This window comes from Oncorhynchus nerka, linkage group LG26 (genome assembly GCF_034236695.1).
Source record: "Oncorhynchus nerka isolate Pitt River linkage group LG26, Oner_Uvic_2.0, whole genome shotgun sequence".
Classification (NCBI taxonomy): Eukaryota; Metazoa; Chordata; class Actinopteri; order Salmoniformes; family Salmonidae; genus Oncorhynchus; species Oncorhynchus nerka.
In genome coordinates this window covers 41,688,347-41,712,570 of record NC_088421.1, presented here as the reverse complement: position 1 = coordinate 41,712,570, position 24,224 = coordinate 41,688,347, and the positions used below count along the sequence as shown (strand labels likewise).

Here is a 24,224-nt window from a genome sequence, read left to right as displayed (position 1 = left end):
ACAGAGACACAGAGGCAGAAGCACAGAGACAGAAGCACAGAGACACATAGGCAGAAGCACAGAGACACAGACATCACTCCAGATGTCTCTTTCCATGACTAATAGAGGACAGACGTGGCAGGTAGGAGAGACAGCCATCACTCCAGATGTCTCTTTCCATGACTTTAATAGAGGACAGACGTGGCAGGTAGGAGAGACAGCCATCACTCCAGATGTCTCTTTCCATGACTTTAATAGAGGACAGACGTGGCAGGTAGGAGAGACAGACGTGGCAGGTAGGAGAGACAGCCTTCACTCCAGATGTCTCTTTCCATGACTAATAGAGGACAGACGTGGCAGGTAGGAGAGACAGCCATCACTCCAGATGTCTCTTTCCATGACTTTAATAGAGGACAGACGTGGCAGGTAGGAGAGACAGCCATCACTCCAGATGTCTCTTTCCATGACTAATAGTGGACAGACGTGGCAGGTAGGAGAGACAGCCATCACTCCAGATGTCTCTTTCCATGACTAATAGAGGACAGATGTGGGCAGGTAGGAGAGACAGCCATCACTCCAGATGTCTCTTTCCATGACTAATAGAGGACAGACGTGGCAGGTAGGAGAGACAGCCATCACTCCAGATGTCTCTTTCCATGACTAATAGAGGACAGACGTGGCAGGTAGGAGAGACAGCCATCACTCCAGATGTCTCTTTCCATGACTTTAATAGAGGACAGACGTGGCAGGTAGGAGAGACAGCCATCACTCCAGATGTCTCTTTCCATGACTTTAATAGAGGACAGACGTGGCAGGTAGGAGAGACAGACGTGGCAGGTAGGAGAGACAGCCATCACTCCAGATGTCTCTTTCCATGACTAATAGAGGACAGACGTGGCAGGTAGGAGAGACAGCCATCACTCCAGATGTCTCTTTCCATGACTTTAATAGAGGACAGACGTGGCAGGTAGGAGAGACAGCCATCACTCCAGATGTCTCTTTCCATGACTTTAATAGAGGACAGACGTGGCAGCCATCACTCCAGATGTCTCTTTCCATGACTAGGAGGACAGACAGCCATCACTCCAGATGTCTCTTTCCATGACTAATAGAGGACAGACGTGGCAGGTAGGAGAGACAGCCATCACTCCAGATGTCTCTTTCCATGACTTTAATAGAGGACAGACGTGGCAGGTAGGAGAGACAGCCATCACTCCAGATGTCTCTTTCCATGACTTTAATAGAGGACAGACGTGGCAGGTAGGAGAGACAGCCATCACTCCAGATGTCTCTTTCCATGACTTTAATAGAGGACAGACGTGGCAGGTAGGAGAGACAGCCATCACTCCAGATGTCTCTTTCCATGACTTTAATAGAGGACAGACGTGGCAGGTAGGAGAGACAGCCATCACTCCAGATGTCTCTTTCCATGACTTTAATAGAGGACAGACGTGGCAGGTAGGAGAGACAGCCATCACTCCAGATGTCTCTTTCCATGACTTTAATAGAGGACAGACGTGGCAGGTAGGAGAGACAGCCATCACTCCAGATGTCTCTTTCCATGACTTTAATAGAGGACAGACGTGGCAGGTAGGAGAGACAGCCATCACTCCAGATGTCTCTTTCCATGACTTTAATAGAGGACAGACGTGGCAGGTAGGAGAGACAGCCATCACTCCAGATGTCTCTTTCCATGACTTTAATAGAGGACAGACGTGGCAGGTAGGAGAGACAGACGTGGCAGGTAGGAAAGACAGCCATCACTCCAGATGTCTCTTTCCATGACTAATAGAGGACAGACGTGGCAGGTAGGAGAGACAGCCATCACTCCAGATGTCTCTTTCCATGACTAATAGAGGACAGACGTGGCAGGTAGGAGAGACAGCCATCACTCCAGATGTCTCTATCCATGACTAATAGTGGACAGACGTGGCAGGTAGGAGAGACAGACATCACTCCAGATGTCTCTATCCATGACTAATAGTGGACAGACGTGGCAGGTAGGAGAGACAGACGTGGCAGGTAGGAGAGACAGACGTGGCAGGTAGGAGAGACAGACGTGGCAGGTAGGAGAGACCGACGTGGCAGGTAGGAGAGACAGACGTGGCAGGTAGGAGAGACAGCCACGCTACTCCATCAGCCTTTTTAAAGGTCATTGTTTATGAAAACAACATTTTTGTGAATTTCATTTGAGGAAGATCCAAATATTATTTTTGGGGCCTAATTCAAATGCATTTCTTAGCGTCAAAGGTTTGTGTGCGAGTTGTTTTTTGGGTCGGACCAAAATCATTGCTGTTTTGGGATCTCTAGTATCTTATAGGGCAGCTGTTTAGGCCCCTTACCTTTTTCTATCTCTACTAACGACATGCCACTGGCTCTGAGTAAATGACTCAACAATACACACGTCAGCTACTACAGCAACTGAAATGACTGCAACAATTAACAAAGAATGGGTGGCAAGAAATACGTTTGTCCTAAATATTTAAAAACTAAAAGCATTGTATTTGGGACAAATCGATGAGATTCACTAAACCCTCAACCTAAATGACATCTCGTAATGAATGTGGTAATGAGCAAGTTGAGACTAAACTGTCATGGTCAAAACACATTGATACAACAGTAGTTAAGATGGGGAGAAGTCTGTCCATAAAAGCACTGCTCTACCTTCTTAACAGCACTATCAACAAGGCAGGTCCTACAGGCCCTAGTTTTGTCGCAACTTGACTACTGTTCAGTCGTGTGGTCAGGTGCCAGAAAGAGGGCCTTGGGAAAATTGCAGTTGGTTCAGAACAGGGCAGCACGGCTGTCCCTTAAAAGAACACAGAGCTAACATTAATGACATGCATGTCAATCTCTCCTGGCTCAAAGTGGAAGAGAGGTTGTCTTCATCACTACTTGTACTCTATTCCACAGTACGACATAGAGCCATGACTACATGGAACTCTATTCCACAGTACGACATAGAGCCATGACTACATGAAACTCTATTCCACAGTACGACATAGAGCCATGACTACATGGAACTCTATTCCACAGTACGACATAGAGCCATGACTACATGGAACTCTATTCCACAGTACGACATAGAGCCATGACTACATGGAACTCTATTCCACAGTACGACATAGAGCCATGACTACATGGAACTCTATTCCACAGTACGACATAGAGCCATGACTACATGGAACTCTATTCCACAGTACGACATAGAGCCATGACTACATGGAACTCTATTCCACAGTACGACATAGAGCCATGACTACATGGAACTCTATTCCACAGTACGACATTCCAGAGCCATGACTACATGGAACTCTATTCCACAGTACGACATAGAGCCATGACTACATGGAACTCTATTCCACAGTACGACATAGAGCCATGACTACATGGAACTCTATTCCACAGTACGACATAGAGCCATGACTACATGGAACTCTATTCCACAGTACGACATAGAGCCATGACTACATGGAACTCTATTCCACAGACTACATGGAACTCTATTCCATAGAGCCATGACTACATGGAACTCTATTCCACAGTACGACATAGAGCCATGACTACATGGAACTCTATTCCACAGTACGACATAGAGCCATGACTACATGGAACTCTATTCCACAGTACGACATAGAGCCATGACTACATGGAACTCTATTCCACAGTACGACATAGAGCCATGACTACATGGAACTCTATTCCACAGTACGACATAGAGCCATGACTACATGGAACTCTATTCCACAGTACTACATAGAGCCATGACTACATGGAACTCTATTCCCCGTCAGGTACCTGATGCAGCAGTAGAATCAGATGTAAACAGCAGGATATAAATACAGTGGGACTGTGAAGACATGCACATACACTGAAATATTGTTGAATGGTGGTATTATTCCTTCTGTACTGTACATTTTGTACTGTAGATAAGTAGTGGTGTAATAATGTTATATGATGTACTGTTTTATATATATTATTTTATATGTAAATGTAAGTGGTTTCTAGTATCTTATGACAGGCAGGTACAGCTCCAGTAGTTAGACTGACAGGCAGGTACAGCTCCAGTAGTTAGACTGACAGGCAGGTACAGCTCCAGTAGTTAGACTGACAGGCAGGTACAGCTCCAGTAGTTAGACTGACAGGCAGGTACAGCTCCAGTAGTTAGACTGACAGGCAGCTCCAGTAGTTAGACAGCAGGTACAGCTCCAGTAGTTAGACTGACAGGCAGGTACAGCTCCAGTGGTTAGACTGACAGGCAGGTACAGCTCCAGTAGTTAGACTGACAGGCAGGTACAGCTCCAGTAGTTAGACTGACAGCCAGGTACAGCTCCAGTAGTTAGACTGACAGCCAGGTACAGCTCCAGTAGTTAGACTGACAGGCAGGTACATTTAACAGCTCCAGTAGTTAGACTGACAGGTCCACATACAACAAGGCAATATACAACAAATACTGCATCAACAGACATTGATCTGGCAGGTTAGACTTAGAATCTGGACGTTCTGATTCTAGAAGTTTCCATAGAACCATGGCCAGTCTGTCTGTACTGACCTTCAGGGTAGCTGCTCTGTTCAGCAGGTAGGGAAGGTCAAAGTTCTGGATGTTGTACCCAGTGATGATGTCTGCATCCACTGTCCTCACAAACTCAGCCCAGCTCTGCAGGGGGAATACAAAGAGCCAATCAGGGGGGAATCTCCACTGCTGTTGGTCTTAAAGCAGCCAAGCTCAACTCCCCACAAGTGTGTTTGTGTGTGTGTATATGTTACCTGTAGTAACTGGCTCTCTTTAGTGAAGCACAGGACCTGGGAGCCCACGATGCTGGAGCAGGACTGGAGGGTGAAGACGGTGCGGATGAAGGGTTCCTTCTCTCCCTGTCGCTGCACCATGGAGGCGATCTGGATCACTGGGTCTTTCTCTGCCTCTGGAAAAATCCCTACAAGAAGACAAGAGAGTTGGGCCAACCTTTAGAACAGTGAAAACTGTTCTGATCCTAGACATTCAGTTACATAGAACAGTGTCAATTCTCCTCATGTCATGTAAACGGGGAGTTAACATGGCTGTCATAGAATGTTGTAGAGTCATGTAAATGAAGAGTTAACATGGCTGTCATAGAATGTTGTAGTGTCATGTAAATGAAGAGTTAACATGGCTGTCATAGAATGTTGTAGTGTCATGTAAATGAAGAGTTAACATGGCTGTCATAGAATGTTGTAGTGTCATGTAAATGAAGAGTTAACATGGCTGTCATAGAATGTTGTTGTCAGTGTCATGTAAAAATGAAGAGTTAACATGGCTGTCATAGAGTTTGTAACATGTAAATGAAGAGTTAACATGGCTGTCATAGAATGTTGTAGTGTCATGTAAATGAAGAGTTAACATGGCTGTCATAGAATGTTGCAGTGTCACGTAAATGCATCATAATGCAGAAACCTCAATGTCCCAACTCTCTAAATACATGTCTCTGCTGACAGGAGCCAGAGGACAAGCCAGTAAACACAGTCTCTCCAGTCCACAGACACACAATCAGTACAATACAGTATAATATAGTACAATGCAGTACAGAGCACAAACCTTTTCTTCCAGCACACTCAATGTCAAAGCTGAGAACCCTGAGAGGAGCGATCCTCTGGTACTCTCCCTCTGCTGGGTGACTGATCAGCTGGGTCCATCCCACATCAACCTCATATTGACACAGAGACACCTAGGAGAGAGGAGGGAGGTATTGTAAATCTGGAACACCCCCTGGGTGTGTAAAGGCCCAGAGGTCTCCATTCTCTTACCTTGCCTGGGTGGTGAGCGTCCGTCTCCCCCAACATCCTCTCCTCCCTCACCCGGTACTTCCCTTTGGGCAGCTCAATCCAGCAGCAACCCACCACATCGCTGTCCACCATAAACCTATAGCACCACGGGACACAGCAGACCTCATTTAACAACATAAACCTATAGCACCACGGGACACAGCAGACCTCATTTAACAACATAAACCTATAGCACCACGGGACACAGCAGACCTCATTTAACAACATAAACCTATAGCACCACGGGACACAGCAGACCTCATTTAACAACATAAACCTATAGCACCACGGGACACAGCAGACCTCATTTAACAACATAAACCTATAGCACCACGGGACACAGCAGACCTCATTTAACAACATAAACCTATAGCACCACGGGACACAGCAGACCTCATTTAACAACATAAACCTATAGCACCACGGGACACAGCAGACCTCATTTAACAACATAAACCTATAGCACCACGGGACACAGCAGACCTCATTTAACAACATAAACCTATAGCACCACGGGACACAGCAGACCTCATTTAACAACATAAACCTATAGCACCACGGGACACAGCAGACCTCATTTAACAACATAAACCTATAGCACCACGGGACACAGCAGACCTCATTTAACAACATAAACCTACAGCACCACGGGACACAGCAGACCTCATTTAACAACATAAACCTAGCACCACGGGACACAGCAGACCTCATTTAACAACATAAAACTATAGCACCACGGGACACAGCAGACCTCATTTAACAACATAAACCTATAGCACCACGGGACACAGCAGACCTCATTTAACAACATAAACCTATAGCGCCACGGGACACAGCGGACCTCATTTAACAACATAAACCTACAGCACCACGGGACACAGCAGACCTCATTTAACAACATAAACCTAGCACCACGGGACACAGCAGACCTCATTTAACAACATAAACCTATAGCACCACGGGACACAGCGGACCTCATTTAACAACATAAACCTATAGCACCACGGGACACAGCGGACCTCATTTAACAACATAAACCTATAGCGCCACGGGACACAGCGGACCTCATTTAACAACATAAACCTATAGCGCCACGGGACACAGCGGACCTCATTTAACAACATAAACCTATAGCACCACGGGACACAGCAGACCTCATTTAACAACATCTGTACAAATTAATTTGTTCATTCTCATGAAAAACAACTGCTTACTGTGTGAATTTGGTTGAAAATACATTTCTCCCAAAAAGGTCTAAATAATTGGTTTATATAGTTTAACACTGGAAGCCCTGAGGAAGTCATTTTGGCTGCATATCAATAAAACATGTTAATCTCCTTTTAAAGTCCTGCTCCACTACTTCCTAGACTCATCCTAAATAAGTCTATTTCATTAGTGTTAGAAGCCGTTTCAGGAGGATGCGCCATTTTGTTTCACTGAGCGCCAAAAAGTGACTTTTTCAAACCCTGCTAGAGTCACACGCAGGTAAGACGTGTTGATTTCTATACAGTATCAGAAAGAGCACATTCGGAGGTGTCCAACACACTTACCATTGTGAATTAACTCTCAAAATTAAAAGATGAACACTATTTCAAAATAAAAATGTTTAACAAGAATAAACGCTGTTTCATGCCCTCCACACGTGACCACGTTGCAACAGATGACCTACAGTAACATAAACTAATGACAATGAGTTCTTTGAAATTAAATACATTCTGTATTTTAATGTTACTCATGACCGTCATAACACAACCAAGTGATCATTTTTTCGATAGCATATATGAACTGTATTGATTAGACTGTCAGAGTGTTGCAGCTCGTTGAGGCAGTAAGAGGGGCCCGGCAGTTTAGGGAATGAACTGGGTTAAAATGTCAAGGGAAAACCAGGACTGCTTCTTTTTTTTTGCTCTCTCTCTCTCTCACTCTCACACACACACACACCTGATCTCAAAGTCGATGTTAGCCTCGTAGGAAGAGAAGCTCTGAATGGGGAAAGGTCCAAACTTAAATCCCTGCTCCAGGAGCCTCTTCGCCGGGGCAATCAGACGAGGCATTGCCATAGTGATGCACAGGAAGTCCGCAATCCGTTTCCCATGGTAACCATACATACCTGGAGAAGAGATGGGGAGGAAGTTATCAACTACCTTGTCAGCCTAGTCAACACCACAGCACTACAAGCTACCACACACACACAACAGTTCAACTGTTAACACACAGGATACTCCTCTGCATCCTTGGTAAAAGGAGGTAAGGACTGATAGAGCGTCTTTACTTCGTTCATTCAACCAATTCAAACACTCTTTTCTTTGCTACCTGTCCAAAACATGTCCATGTTACCATTCTGAACTTTCCTTTGCCTCAAATGACTACTGGAATGCACCCTAAGTGTATCCAGGAGTCAGCAGTCCCACTACTAGCCTATTGCAGTGCCACCACTAGCCTATTGCAGTGCCACCACTAGCCTATTGCAGTGCCACCACTAGCCTATTGCAGTGCCACCACTAGCCTATTGCAGTGCCACCACTATCCTATTGCAGTGCCACCACTAGCCTATTGCAGTGCCACCACTATCCTATTGCAGTGCCACCACTATCCTATTGCAGTGCCACCACTAGCCTATTGCAGTGCCACCACTAGCCTATTGCAGTGCCACCACTAGCCTATTGCAGTGCCACCACTAGCCTATTGCAGTGCCACCACTAGCCTATTGCAGTGCCACCACTAGCCTATTGCAGTGCCACCACTAGCCTATTGCAGTGCCACCACTAGACCAGACATGGGCACTATACATACTTTCTTTGCGTGTGATGTCCACCGCCAGCACAGTGACCGATATGTTGTCCTTGTTGGAGCGCATGTCCTTCAGCACAGCAGAGTTAAGCTCCCTTTTGAACTCACTCAAGTGATCACTGGTGAACCCTGAGACAGAGAGAGGAAGGAAGGGGGAAAGTGAGAGAGAAAAAGGGGTGGATGAATTTGATATTGTTACTCCATTCCACCAACTCGATGGACAAAATTAAAGTCATTATTTTCATGTCATTTGTAGTTGGCCCTCAGATTTAGTCCTAAATAATAATGTAGTCTTCTGCTTCTTAAAGTGACCACGACATTACTACTGTGATGCCTAGAAAACACGTATCCCACACGTTCATGCCATGCTTAGCTCACACTAATAGGTCTGATATGTAGAGTAATGTTGTGTATCATTATATTACTCATTTTCAGAGAAAACTCACCATTGGGGGCAGGGATGTAGAAATAGGGGGCAAAGCCGTGCACGTGGCAGCACACACTGTTCCCGCTGTCAGTCACCCCAAACATGCGGATGATTGGAACATTCCCCTGAGACTGACCTGGCATGCCAGCCACAACAGCCCCTGTTGAACAGACCATCACAAACAGTTTAGGATGATTGGAACATTCCCCTGAGACTGACCTGGCATGCCAGCCACAACAGCCCCTGTTGAACAGACCATCACAAACAGTTTAGGATGATTGGAACATTCCCCTGAGACTGACCTGGCATGCCAGCCACAACAGCCCCTGTTGAACAGACCATCACAAACAGTTTAGGATGATTGGAACATTCCCCTGAGACTGACCTGGCATGCCAGCCACAACAGCCCCTGTTGAACAGACCATCACAAACAGTTTAGATCGGTGTCATGACTCGCACTCCTGCCTTAAAACGTGACAGAAAAATGGCCTTTAAAAGTCCATGGCAGCCTAAATATGCTTCAACTAAAACTAACCTGTTGGTCCCATGGACTGTCAGGCATTGCCTTTATATATCCATCTATGATCTCCAGAGTGGTTACATTTCTCCAGCCTCATCCCTGAGCTTTATTGCAACATTCCACTCCATGTAGGCCAACATGTAGTGGAATGATGGTTTTAAACAGGTTCTGGATTCCAGGCTAGTCGAACGGCAGAAACCCTAAACATCTCAGTGACATAACTTACCTAAATAGTAGTCGAGGTCAATCTGTTGGAAGACCAGGGTGTCAGAGTCCGGGTTAAGAGGGGCGGCCTGCGGCCTACGCCATCGGGGGTTGAGGTCAGCAGAGAACAGCTCACCTGCAACCGGGTCAAGGGTCACATGCAGAAGACAGGAGATTGGTCAGTCAGTGTGATGTTAAAGAGGCAGGTTGGTGAAAAATGAATTAAACTCTCCACCACCGGCGTCAAATGGTAGCCTGGGTACCAGTGTGTTGAGTTATTCCACACCTTGTCATGCTAAACATGTAGTTGGTCTACATGGAGTGGAATGATGGTTTTAAACAGGTTCTGGATTTCAGGCTAGTTAAATGGCAGAAATCCTAAACATTCCAGTCATCCCAGACAATAGGAATCCCTGGTAAGACTAAAGCCTGCACAATGCACATCACCATGCGCTCTCCTCTCATCCTCTCACCAACAGGGATGACGTCATGCCCCGCCTGTCCTTCCCTCTCCTCCGCCTCCATATCGGCTTCTTCGAACAGGGCGAGTTCCTCCTCGAAGATGGACGGGCTGTCTTCCCAATCCCCGGCAGTTTTACCACGCTTGGCCTGGGACGCCCCGCCCCTCGGCAGACCGCTATTCCGCCTTTTAGCATCCATCTGCAGTAGACATCAATGGGCCAACGATTAGTACTTTACACACCTTGTAAGCATTTGTATCTGTCACTTTGTATCTGTCACGTGTGAATGTTGTTTATATATTTAGTACTATATATTTATCTTATCTGATTTGCAACAACTTAAGTTCCTTCTGGAAAATTAAAGTAATTCCAGTGTATTCTATTCAACCAAATAGGCTACAACTGGTTCAGCTGGTAGAGCATGGCGCTGGCACCATCAGGTCGTGGGTTTGATTACCTCTACAGCCATCAATAAAAAAATGGACCCAAAACCGTAAGTCACTTTGGATAAAAACGTTAGTTAAATAGCATGTGTATTATATAGCCAGGCCTATTTCATTCTGATTGATAGAATTCACTGTCATCTGGCCACTTTGATTATACAGTTGAAGTCGGAAGTTTACATACACCTTAGCCAAATATTTTTAAACTCAGTTTTTCACAATTCATGACATATAATCCTCGTAAAAATTCCCTGTCTTAGGTCAGTAAGGATCACCACTTCATTTTAAGAATGTGAAATGTCAGAATAATAGTAAAGAGAAATATTTTTCAGCTTTTATTTCTTTAATCACATTCCCAGTGGGTCAGAGGTTTACATAAACACAATTAGTATTTGGTAGCATTGCCTTTAAATTGTTTAACTTGGGTCAAATGTTTTGGGTAGCCTTCCACAAGCTTCCAACAATAAGTTGGGTGAATTTTGTCCCATTCCTCCTGACAGAGCTGGTGTAACTGAGTCAGGTTTGTAGGCCTCCTTGCTCGCACACACTTTTTCAGTTCTGCCCACAAATTGTCTATACGACTGAGGTCAGGGCTTTGTGATGGCCACTCCAATACCTTGACTTAGTTGTCCTTAAGCCATTTTGCCACAACTTTGGAAGTATGCTTGGGGTCACTTCATTTCAATGCCCAATGATTCTTGAAATGGCTCATGAGTTTAGTAGAACGGTCTTACCCCACCATAATCGAAAATATAAGGTTGTTACAATGTCTTTTAAACAATGTAGCTATAGCTTCAAAGTATGTGTCAAACTAGCTATCACTATGATCTCATGTAGACTGGGACTTGTTAGGTTCATAGCTCTATCTATGAAGTTGAGTATTACCTAGCTAGCTACAGTAGCTCCCTCATTTTTACAAAGTTATCTACATGTATCCAGCCCTGGCTATTCCTGTGAACTAACTACAGTGGTGGAGAAAGTACAACATTTTCATACTTGAGTAAAAGTAAAGATACCTTAAAAGAAAATTACTAAAATAAAACAGTCACCCAGTAAAATAGTACCTGAGGAAAAGTCAGAGTATTTGGTTCAAATATACTTAAGTATCAAAAGCAAATGTAATTGATAAAATGTACTTCGGTATCAAAAGTAAAAATCATTTAAAATGTCTAATATTAATAAAACCAGACGACACGGTGTTTTTAATTTACGGATAGCCAAGTGCACAGTTCAACACTCCGACATTATTTACAAATAAAGCATTGGTGTTTAGTGAGTCCGCCAGATCAGAGGCAGTAGGGATGACCAGGGATGTTTGCTTGCGAAGTGCGTGATTTTGACAATTTTCCCGTCCTGCTAAACATTCTAAATGTAACGAGTACTTTTGGGTGTCAGGGAAAATGTATGGAGTAAAAAGCACAATTTTTAAGGAATGTAGTGGAGTAAAAGTTGTCAAATATAAATAGTAACTAACAAAAAAAAACGACTTAAGTAGTTTACTTAAAAGTATTTTACACCACTAACTATAGGAACCAAGTGGCAGGGCTGCAGTTTGGCTGAAACACGAATGAAGGACTGTGCCTTTAACAGCTAACGTTCACTAGCTACAATAAACCGAATTCAAATATGACTTTTCAACTTCATAGCTAGCTATCCGCTGATGAGGTTGAGACACTGGTAACTACTGGTCGCATTTGGAAGAGGAGCAGGCATCATTAGTAAGTAACTATCAATATTAATAGTTACAAGCCGCCGTTGAGGTGTTAATTTGCTGCAATGTGAACTTCTCAACGTCGTTGAACAACAACACGCCTGCAAGTTAGCTATAGCTAACTAGCTAGCCCTGTTTCAATTGTAAATAGCTAGTTACAAAGAAACAAATGGGTATACCAATTAATTATTATCCGCATGTATTTGGCAATCGGACACATGTGACATGGTTAGCTAGCTCTCGCTACTTGGCAATAAAATGTTGTAGCTACCTTTGTTCAATGTGGTGACTTCGATCAGATCCTACTTGACAACAACTCCCGCCACTTGTGCGTTTAATTCGTGAACCCCCTGAAAGAGCGGAGGATTTCCACAGCGCACGTGGTGATTGGTCAATAGAGCGGAAACCCGTGGCTGAAAAAGGGATTGAGGCAGCGGCCATATTTGGTGTGGCTCAGAGATAGAAAACTCTGTGTGAGCTGTGTTACATATCTATCATAACAATATGTTTACATTGTGGTGACACTCAGTTTGAAGTCTAATCACAGAAAATAGACTTTAATATGTATTTTAAAGACATATAAAACACTTATATTGTATCTCTATGAGCTAATAACCTAACCCAATAGATGAAATAGATCTTTATTCCAATTATTATATTGTTAACAAGCAATGTGGTTCACTGTAATGTATTTATCATTACGGGTTACTAAAGGGTTATATATCAGGCCTGTGTGTGTGTGTGTGTGTGTGCAGGTGCCTCATGTACCCCAATAATCTGAGGGGGCACAACAAAGTACGTGAAGATGGCTGGGGAGGTGGTGCGGAGGGCACCTCAAACAGCTTTTTCCTGCAATCTACAGCCATAATCATACTTAATTCTGTGTAAACGAATACCTCAAATGTTCTGCATATCTAAGCATACCTCTTAAGCTGTCTGTCTCCTCCTGGTGGTTCTTTTTATAAAGAAACTAAATATTCTTCTCTGCATCTCTGATCAAATCTAGGTAAAAGAGTTCAAGGAATTTGAGTCTTATTCGATACATTTAGCGATTACTTGATTTTCTAAACCAACCTTGCCTACTCTAACTTGATTCATATCCTGAAATGTCTTCTTGGTTGCTGCTTTTAGCAAAGCTAGCATTTACACAATTGCATTGCTTGGAATTAGCTTGCAAAAAACGGAATAATCTGCCAGAAGCTAAAAGTTTAATAAAATTAAATTTCAACTTATTTTGTTGATTGTCTGTAGGCTTGGTCTTTATGCAGGGGAGATTTGAGAGAGAAAAAACATCTAATCAAATCAAATTTTATAATTCACATGCACCGAATACAACAGGTGTAGTAGACCTTACAGTGAAATGCTTACTTACGAGCCCCTAACCAACAATGCAGTTTAAAAAAATACAGATAAGAATAAGAAATTAAAGTAACAAGTATTTAAAGAGCAGTAGTAAAATAACAATAGCGAGACTATATACAGGGGTATACCGGTACAGAGTCAACGTGCGGCGGCACCGGTTAGTTGAGGTAATATGTACATGTAGGTAGAGTTATTAAAGTAAATATGCATAGATGACAACAGAGAGTAGCAGCCGTGTGAAAGAGGATGGGGAGTTGAGGCAATGCAAATAGTCTGGGTAGCCATTTGATTAGATGTGGCTTGGGGTTAGAAGCTGTTAAGAAGCTTCTAACCTCTAAGCTTCTTGGACCTAGACTTGGCGCTTCAATACCACTTGCCATGCGGTAGCAGAGTAAACAGTCTATGACTAGGATAGCTGGAGTCTTGACAATTTTTAGGGCCTTCCTCTGACACCGCCTGGTATAGAGGTCCTGGGTGGCAGGAAGCTTGGCCCCAGTGATGTACTGGGCCGTTCGCACTAGCCTCTGTAGTGCCTTGCGGTCGGAGGCCGAGCAGACCATACCAGGCAGTGATGCAACCAGTAAGGATGCTCTCAATGGTACAGCTGTAAAACCTTTTGAGGATCTGAGGACCCATGCCAAATCTTTTCAGTCTCTTGAGGGGGATTAGGTTTTGTCGTGCCCTCTTCATGACTGTCTTGGTGTGCTTGGACCATGTTAGTTTGTTGGTGATGTGGACACCAAAGAACTTGAAGCTCTCAACCTGCTCCACTGCAGCCCTGTCAATGAGAATGGGGGTGTGCTCGGTCATCTTTTTCCTGTAGTCCACAATCATCTCCTTTGTCTTGACCACGTTGAGGGAAAGGTTGTTGTCCTAGCACCACATGGTCAGGTCTTTGACCTCCTCCCTATAGGCTGTCTCGTCGTTGTCGGTGATCAGGCCTACCACTGTTGTGTCATCGACAAACTTAATGATGGTGTTGGAGTCGTACCTGGTCGTGCAGTCATAAGTGAACAGGGAGTACAGGAGGGGACTGAGCACGCAGCCCTGAGGGGCCCCCGTGTTGAGGATCAGTGTGGCGGATGTGTTGTTACCTACCCTTACCACCTGGGGGCGGCCCGTCAGGAAGTCCAGGATCCAGTTGCAGAGGGAGGTGTTTCGTCCCAGAGTTCTTAGTTTATTGATGAGCTTTGAGGGCACTATGGTGTTGAATGCTGAGCTGTAGTCAATGAATAGCATTCTCACATAGGTGCTCCTTTTGTCCAGGTGGGAAAGGGCAGTGTGGAGTGCAATAGAGATTACATCAGTGGAACTTATAATTAAACAGACTTTCCAAACGTGGGTCTGTTGTAGACCCATGCAGTTCCTCAGCGAAGTCAGTTCCTTTCGGATTTCCTCATTTCAAAATAAAAGTCCCCCACAAGTTCTGACTTTTTTGTTGTTGCAGGTATGGCGCACCTGCAGAACTTTAATTATGACGTAAGGTAAGCGGAGAGGAAGTGGGTATACAACAGACAGACATTTGAAAAGTCTGTTTAATTTATGTTCTATTTTTTTTAAATCTCAATTTCCCCACTGCATTAGGACCGACCCTACATAGTAAATTGAAATTGAACTTCTGGCTTTGCAAGCTAATTCCTAACAAGGCTAGTATGTAAATACTACCGTTGCTAAAAGCATCTAGCTTCTTGGAGGTTGGGAGATTGGGAACCCATCTGGGCTAGCTAAAGCCAACTTTATAGAATTGCTAGTTGGCTAGTAGTATTTTCTTTTTTTTACCTGCAAATCTGAGGGGGCACATGCCCCATATGGGCAATGACGTGCGTGTGTGTGTGTGTGTGTGTGTGTGTGTGGAGAGAGACAGAGAGACATGCAAGAGGAAAAACTATAAATTCGGTAAGGTTTCACAGCATATAAGAACTGAGAGCGGGGCTTGCTGCATGGTCAAATGTCATTCTGTAGTCACGTTGTCGGTTGTACTTTCCGCTATACTCCAATCTGACACTCAACGAACAGTATAAATAACTTGCTTGCCCTTTTCTCTCCTCTTTGAAAAATAAAAAAAGACAGACCAGTTGCTCACGTTGCTCACGATTCCCTCTCCTTCGATTGACAACAAAGTCCACCAACCACAGTCCGTGTTAGTGAACTCAGTAAACCAATTGTCCATTTTGGTTTGTGAAAACGACCCATTTCCCATGGGCGGGGCCTGTATCCCATAGAAATCAAGGGGTCAAGAACGCCATCTCATGAATAATGTAAAGAGAGGCGGTACTTTAGCCGATACAACCCCGCCCCCTTACGTGCAGTAATCCGCACACAGACGTTATTTCATTTTGTCCATCAACATGACATACTGTGCATTAAACCAATGTGGATCTCCAGCATTCGCATGAGGCTTCCGCCCCCTCTGCTATCTCAAGTTTTTTTGTTGATTGATTGAAACAGATGCTAACGTTGCCATAGCTTGCTTTACCGAACTTGGTACGACACCGGTTTAGGGTAAGTAACCTTCACCACTTCAGTGGGGTTGATGATAATTCCATGTTTTCTGGAATGTATAGCCTATGAGGACGTGTATTATTGCCGAGGTTAGTAGAGCGTCGTCTGCATCGCGATGTGTTTGCTGTCATAGTCACACTGTGTTCTGTCTGGGCAAGCAGTCTTTCCTGATACAGTGTGTCGTCGCAATGTAACGGATGACAGTAAACACGTTACATTGTTATCATTATTAGTAACAAAGCGGTGTTTCATATTTATAAATGATAGTGTGTTGTTCGCTGCTGGAGTGTCTGTGTCTGTGTTGGAGGTGTGACTGAGCGGCACGAGCGAAGAGGAGGCCTCGGACAGTACTAGTAGCCATCGACCTGTCCCCAGGCAGCCCTACAGGCTTCTTTAGGATGTATAATGGACTTCATTCATAGTCAGGAAGAGAAAGTAGCCTCAGACCGTACTAGTAGCCATCAACCTGTTCCCAGGCAGCCCTACAGGCTTCTTTAGGATGTATAATGGACTTCATTCATAGTCAGGAAGAGAAAGTAGCCTCAGACATGGTCAGTGTGACATAGACTATCATGTATGATATATATTACCCTGCCCTGGCTGAGTGGGTCTCATCTGTCTTTTACAGCTCTATTGTTCATCGTTCTTTGTGTGTGTGTGTGTGTGTGTGTGTGTGTGTGTGTGTGTGTGAGAGAGAAAAAAAGTGGGAGAACATTCTCTCGATCATCACAAGTGTGTTACACTACAGTATTATGACCTGCTCTATATGACATGTCTCTACATTTCCAACAACAGTCTGAAACCATGGGAGTTGGTTTTGCCCGAGCCTCAGCATGCCAACAGTCAACCAGCCTTGGGTTGCTGCAACTAGTGTCGTAAATCACCCTGCAATATTTCATCATGGTGCTGTGTGTCACCAGCATCGTTTGTTGTCCAAGCTATTTCACTAAAGCTGAGGGGTGTGTGTCACATTCAGTATTTTTCTGGCATGACAGGATTGTCTGGTCAGAACATGTCACTAAAATAGTGTAGTAACTTCCTGGTCCTAGTCTCTACTCAGAGCCCACCTGCACCTCTCTCATCCTCTCCCTCCCCCCACCTCTTCTACCTTACCCCCTCTTCCTCGTCCTCTCCCTCCACCTCTTCTACCTTACCCCTCTCTTCCTCGTCCTCTCCTCCCTCCACCTCTTCTACCTTACCCCTCTCTTCCTCGTCCTCTTCCTCCCTCCACCTCTTCTACCTTACCCCCTCTTCCTCCCTCCCTCCACCTCTTCTACCTTAACCCCTCTCTTCCTCGTCCTCTCCTCCCTCCACCTCTTCTACCTTACCCCTCTCTTCCTCTTCCTCTTCCTCCCTCCACCTCTTCTACCTTACCCCCTCTTCCTCTTCCTCCCTCCACCTCTTCTACCTTACCCCTCTCTTCCTTGTCCTCTCCCTCCCTCTACCTCTTCTACCTTCCCTCTCTTCCTCGTCCTCTCCCTCCCTCCACCTCTTCTACCTTACCCCTCTCTTCCTTGTCCTCTCCCTCCCTCCACATCTTCTACCTTCCCTCTCTTCCTCGTCCTCTCCCTCCCTCCACCTCTTCTACCTTCCCTCTCTTCCTCGTCCTCTCCCTCCCTCCACCTCTTCTACCTTCCCTCTCTTCCTCATCCTCTCCCTCCCTCCACATCTTCTACCTTCCCTCTCTTCCTCATCCTCTCCCTCCCCCCACCTCTTCTACCTTCCCCCTCTTGTCTTCCACTACTTTACATTACAGTTGTCTTCCATGACTGTATACTTCCACAAATATTTCACTCTCTCTCTCACACACACACAGATCACACTCACACACTCACGCACTCACACCCGCACCACACAAATCACATTCTCTCTCTCTCACACACACACAGATCACACTCACGCACTCACACACGCACCACACAAATCACATTATCTCTCTCTCACACACCCATATGCACACACACAACACTGCATACTGTCTCTCTCACTCTCACGCACACTCCTAGAACCCCATAAGACACAGAGGAGATAGTTGGAACAGCCTCTTCTCATTGGCTTTTTAAAGACTGAAGGTGTGTGCCAGTCTGGCAGTTCTTTGGGCTGTGAAGGAGATTGCCAAACACTCAGCTGCCCAGCTGCTCTCCAACCGATATCCTGGTCTCAACAAATCTTATTTGAACATAAACCAACTCTCCCATTCTGACGTCATTTTTATCCAGCCTTCTCAGTTTGCAAAGTAGACCAGTGACTCAGTCAATCAAATGTTTTAATAAATCCCTTTTGACATCAGCAGCTGACACAAATACTTCTACAGATACCCAGCCTAAAATCCCCAAAGAGCAAGCAATGTGGAAAAAGTCCCACGAGAGAGAGGTGTGTGTGTGTGTGTACTGTGTGTGTGTGATATATATATCCCCCGCCACATACACTATAGCAGCATAGATAGGAACACAGTAACAACTGTAGCAGTGATGAATAAATACATGTCCATTGGGGTGGAGGCAGAGTAAAGACTGTCGGGGGGGGGGACCATAGGGAGAGCAGCAGACTAAATTACCATTGAGGGGGTGTGGGGACCAAGTGAAATAAAATATAAATAATCATTTTTGACTGACATATTTTTAGACCACGATGTCCCAGTTCTCTTTAAGCTGAGTGTACTGAGGTAGTTGTAACCATCCACTCTCTCAATGGTCTTAGCAATCTGGGCGCCAGGTAGCCTAGTGGTTAGAGACATGTAGCCTAGTGGTTAGAGACATGTAGCCTAGTGGTTAGAGACATGTGGCCTAGTGGTTAGAGACATGTGGCCTAGTGGTTAGAGACATGTGGCCTAGTGGTTAGAGACATGTGGCCTAGTGGTTAGAGACATGTGGCCTGTGGTTAGTGGTTAGAGACATGTGGTTAGAGACATAGAGACATGTGTTAGAGACATGTGGCCTAGTGGTTAGAGACATGGCCTAGTGGTTAGAGACAGGTGGCCTAGTGGTTAGAGACATGTGGCCTAGTGGTTAGAGACATGTGGCCTAGTGGTTAGAGACAGGTGGCCTAGTGGTTAGAGACAGGTGGCCTAGTGGTTAGAGACATGTGGCCTAGTGGTTAGAGACATGTGGTTAGAGACATGTGGTTAGAGACATGTGGTTAGAGACATGTGGTTAGAGACATGTGGTTTAGAGACATGTGGTTAGAGACATGTGGTTAGAGACATGTGGTTAGAGACAGGTGGCCTAGTGGTTAGAGACAGGTGGCCTAGTGGTTAGAGACAGGTGGCCTAGTGGTTAGAGACAGGTGGCCTAGTGGTTAGAGACAGGTGGCCTAGTAACCGGAAGGTTGCAAAATCGAATCCCCGAGCTGACAAGGTAAAAATCCGTTCTGCCCCTGAACAGGCAGTTAACCCACTGTTCCTTGGCCGTCATTGAAAATAAGAATTTGTTCTTAACTGACTTGCCTAGTTAAATAAAGGTAAAATCCCAGACCTATGCTGGAACATTGTTCACATTGTGGGAGGCAACCCATCTGCCTAGGGAGACCACTCCCAGGGTCTGGTTGTATATGGGTGGTTGTTTGGGGGTAAAGAACATGGTGATGACTCATGATGATGTCTTTTTAAGTCTAGAAAGTTCCCCATGTACCACTGACCAAATACTGTGGTATATGGGCCTACAGCATCATTGATGTCATTTGATCAAGTTTTCAGATTTGGATACAGTACTGTGTACACACACACACACACACACACTCTTAGATGACCTGGGTTGTGAGTTGAGTCCGTCATGTCATACAGTGTTTTCATGTTAACTCTTCCTTTCCATTTTGGGGCAGCAAACATTGACATTTCCTTTTGCATCTTTCTCTCACCACTGCATTCTACTCTTTGTCATAGGAGACAATGTAAACAAGCTGTGTATAGCTTCTGATTTATTTATGTTTATTTGACCTTTGTTTAACTAGGCAAGTCAGTTAAGAACAAACTCTTATTTACAATGACGGCCTAGGAACAGTGGGTTAACTGCCTGTTCAGGGGCAGAACGACAGATTTGTACCTTGTCAGCTCGGGGGTTTGAACTTGCAACCTTCCGGTTACTAGTCCAATGCTCTAACCACTAGGCTATGATGCTTTAAAATAGTGTATATTCAACCAGCAGATATTAAAGGCTGTCCGACAGCGGTACGCTAATGATAAGAATAAGAAATTACTTTATTGTTCATTTACAAAAAACAATGTGTGTGTCTCATGACATGTCTAAACCATGTGTGTTGTTCTTTCCCAGCATGCCTCTGGCTCGCAGCCTGTCCATCACCTCCCTGTCGGGGTTGGAGGAGTGGGATGAGGAGTTTGACTTGGAGGACGCTGTCCTCTTCGAGATCGCATGGGAGGTGGCCAACAAAGGTATCACTGTGTGTAATGACAGTATATTAGTAATAACTCTTGGTTCTGTGTGTAATGACAGTATATTAGTAATAACTCTTGGTTCTGTGTGTAATGACAGTATATTAGTAATAACTCTTGGTTCTGTGTGTAATGACAGTATATTAGTAATAACTCCTGGTTCTGTGTGTAATGACAGTATATTAGTAATAATTCTTGGTTCTGTGTGTAATAATAACTCTTGGTTCTGTGTGTAATAATAACTCCTGGTTCTGTGTGTAATGACAGTATATTAGTAATAACTCTTGGTTCTGTGTGTAATAATAACTCCTGGTTCTGTGTGTAATGACAGTATATTAGTAATAACTCTTGGTTCTGTGTGTAATGACAGTATACTCCTGGTTCTGTGTGTAATGACAGTATATTAGTAATAACTCTTGGTTCTGTGTGTATATAAATAACTCTTGGTTCTGTGTGTAATGACAGTATATTAGTAATAACTCTTGGTTCTCTTGGTTCTGTGTAACGACAGTATATTAGTAATAACTCTCTGGTTCTGTGTGTAATGACAGTATATTAGTAATAACTCCTGGTTCTGTGTGTAATGACAGTATAAATAACTCTGGTTCTGTGTGTAATGACAGTATATTAGTAATAACTCTTGGTTCTGTGTGTAATGACAGTATATTAGTAATAACTCTTGGTTCTGTGTGTAATGACAGTATATTAGTAATAACTCTTGGTTCTGTGTGTAATGACAGTATATTAGTAATAACTCTTGGTTCTGTGTGTAATGACAGTATATATGGTTCTGTGTGTAATGACAGTAATAACTCCTGGTTCTGTGTGTAATGACAGTATATTAGTAATAACTCTTGGTTCTGTGTGTAATAATAACTCTTGGTTCTGTGTGTAACGACAGTATATTAGTAATAACTCTTGGTTCTGTGTGTAATAATAACTCTTGGTTCTGTGTGTAATGACAGTATATTAGTAATAACTCTTGGTTCTGTGTGTAACGACAGTATATTAATAATAACTCCTGGTTCTGTGTGTAATGACAGTATATTAATAATAACTCTTGGTTCTGTGTGTAATGACAGTATATTAGTAATAACTCTTGGTTCTGTGTGTAATGACAGTATATTAGTAATAACTCTTGGTTCTGTGTGTAACGACAGTATATTAGTAATAACTCTTGGTTCTGTGTGTAATGACAGTATATTAGTAATAACTCTTGGTTCTGTGTGTAACGACAGTATATTAGTAATAACTCTTGGTTCTGTGTGTAATAATAACTCTTGGTTCTGTGTGTAATGACAGTATATTAGTAATAACTCTTGGTTCTGTGTGTAATGACAGTATATTAGTAATAACTCTTGGTTCTGTGTGTAATGACAGTATATTAGTAATAACTCTTGGTTCTGTGTGTAATAATAACTCTTGGTTCTGTGTGTAACGACAGTAACTCTTGGTTCTGTGTGTACAGTATATTAGTAATAACTCTTGTAATAATTCTCTGGTTCTGTGTGTAATAATAATTCTTGGTTCTGTGTGTAATAACAGTATAACTCTTGGTTCTGTGTGTAACGACAGTATATTAGTAATAACTCTTGGTTCTGTGTGTAATAACTCTTGGTTCTGTGTGTAATAACTCTTGGTTCTGTGTGTAATGACAGTATATTAGTAATAACTCTTGGTTCTGTGTGTAATGACAGTATATTAGTAATAACTCTTGGTTATGTGTGTAATGACTCTTGGTTCTGTGTGTAATGACAGTATATTAGTAATAACTCTTGGTTCGTGCCTCTGTGTAGTTGGTGGGATTTACACAGTGATCCAGACCAAAGCCCGTCTGACAGCAGAGGAATGGGGAGAAAACTACTTCCTGGTTGGTCCGTACGTGGAGAGTAACGTCCGTACCCAGGTGGAGCTGATTGAGCCCACCAACCCTGCCCTTAAGAGAGCCATAGACAAGATGAATTCCAGTGGATGTAAGGTACAGACCCACACAGAGACCCGCACAGAGACCCACACCAGTTTGATGGCACTGTTAAAGGACTTAAAAGGGAAATCTGCAGTTGCTTCATCCATTTTTGATTCTTTAAGAATATAACTTATAAATGCCTCATGAGCTTAGTTTAACTGTCGTAACCCACCACAACCCAAAATATAAGCTTGATTTACTCCAATGTTTGTAAACATAAACAAACACCATTTAAATCAAACATGGTTAAAACTATCTGAAAGATTAGTGGAATCTGTGTGGGTAGCTGGACAGGTAGGATGACTGACAGTGAAGGTGAACAGGTGGTCAGGTGACAGAGGAATGGATGAGACTGAGGCAGGAATTCCTTTAACCATAAAGTGGTATATTTACTGAGTAGTCTGTGCTGCATCACAAAGGAAACAAATAACATGTATACAATCAAATTCATAATCAAAGATCATATCATTCATTATTAACATAATTTAGGGAATTCAACAGTCCAGTTCATGAAGAAGTCAATAGTAATCATCCGTGAGTCATTTAGGCTCGTAACTATTTATCATAAAAGAATACAAACAGTGAATGGTTATACAATCTATAATCCCCATTATCAAAGTCAATCAGTTAGCAAACAATGACGTTTCTCATTTCACTCTTTCAATTGTCTTCGTGTACATATAATTAATTTCAATACACATGAACCATATCGATTGCATAATTGGCCTATGAGGATCCGTAGGGCCGTGATCATTGACAATTCACATTACACAATATGTTTGAAGCTGCGCTCCAAGCCGCGCTCCGCGGTAATAACTATTAACAGTAACTGAATGGCCCACTCTCCCGATCGCCACAGATAATTCAGATGAAAGGTAAAAGTCGGTCGACTTACGTGGATTCATGGACGCACAGAACTTCTGGATGAGATGGAGTTAAGGAAGAGAAAGCAGCGAGATCAGGCGATGGCAATTTCCTCCTTTTATGGAGTTGAGATCTGTCGGACATTTCCACCTGACCTAATTAAAGCGCCCCTGGCCCAGCTGAGTAAATGGCAATGAATTAAAGGATTATTCCACCAACTCCATGGACCTTTTCTACACTATCAGTGTGATATCGTGGATGGTCAGTCCTTGCGTCCATAGCTCTGTCTGAGTTTGAGAGTGGTTACATTTCCCCAGCCCCACCCCTCAGCTTTTTACCAAATTGCAGATTGTCGCTTTAAATGAGCTACATGTAACATTAGCACCAAATGCAACAAAGGAGCATAAATCCATGAGACTAAAATGTGCTTTTTAGAACCCAGTGTGAAGTTTCTTATTAGAATTTTTACCTCAACTAGCCTGTGTGTGTGTGCAGCTTCCTGAATTACCATTGGTTCTCGATCGTGACGTTGACAACAACAGAAAAAAACATTAGCAATACATAACTTATTCACGTCCTTGCAATTTAAGTTTTTGGGGGATTATGATGAGGTTAAAAGCAGTATTATTCCATTTTAGGCATTTCTAAGCAGTGTCCTTCAGTTTTTAAAAAGGTTTGATCAGTTACTTCATGACATCAACCTTGCCTCAGAAGCCCCTGTGCACCCCAAGACCCCACCTAACACTGGTCCATGGCATTGGCCTTTCCCCAGGACACACACACACACAGTCTTGTATAACTAACCTTGT

General features: G+C 43.6%; 2 protein-coding genes across 4 annotated transcripts in view; one reads left to right on the top strand and one right to left on the bottom strand.

Moving 5' to 3' along the window:
* pold1 (polymerase (DNA directed), delta 1, catalytic subunit) overlaps window positions 1–12,713 on the bottom strand; it is a 37,713-nt gene extending 25,000 nt beyond the window's left edge. Inside the window, exons 1-10 of the mRNA XM_065010734.1 lie at window positions 12,606–12,713; window positions 10,193–10,379; window positions 9,742–9,855; window positions 9,015–9,155; window positions 8,572–8,697; window positions 7,720–7,888; window positions 5,761–5,875; window positions 5,552–5,681; window positions 4,747–4,913; window positions 4,532–4,636 (exon numbers count right to left, since the gene is read on the bottom strand). Coding sequence (XP_064866806.1) covers window positions 4,532–4,636; window positions 4,747–4,913; window positions 5,552–5,681; window positions 5,761–5,875; window positions 7,720–7,888; window positions 8,572–8,697; window positions 9,015–9,155; window positions 9,742–9,855; window positions 10,193–10,379 — 1,254 coding nt within the window. The 5' untranslated portion in view covers window positions 12,606–12,713. The remainder of the gene's footprint in view (window positions 1–4,531; window positions 4,637–4,746; window positions 4,914–5,551; window positions 5,682–5,760; window positions 5,876–7,719; window positions 7,889–8,571; window positions 8,698–9,014; window positions 9,156–9,741; window positions 9,856–10,192; window positions 10,380–12,605) is intronic.
* The window catches only part of gys1 (glycogen synthase 1 (muscle)), a 33,876-nt gene continuing 21,924 nt past the window's right edge, over window positions 12,273–24,224 (top strand). Inside the window, exons 1-3 of one of the 3 annotated variants that reach the window (XM_065010723.1) lie at window positions 12,273–12,341; window positions 20,467–20,585; window positions 22,382–22,563. In XM_065010723.1, the coding sequence (XP_064866795.1) occupies window positions 20,468–20,585; window positions 22,382–22,563 (300 nt within the window). In that variant the 5' untranslated portion in view covers window positions 12,273–12,341; window position 20,467. Of the gene's footprint in view, window positions 12,342–16,031; window positions 16,288–20,466; window positions 20,586–22,381; window positions 22,564–24,224 lie in introns of those variants that run through there. The other 2 variants (XM_065010721.1, XM_065010722.1) reach the window with 2 other exon arrangements.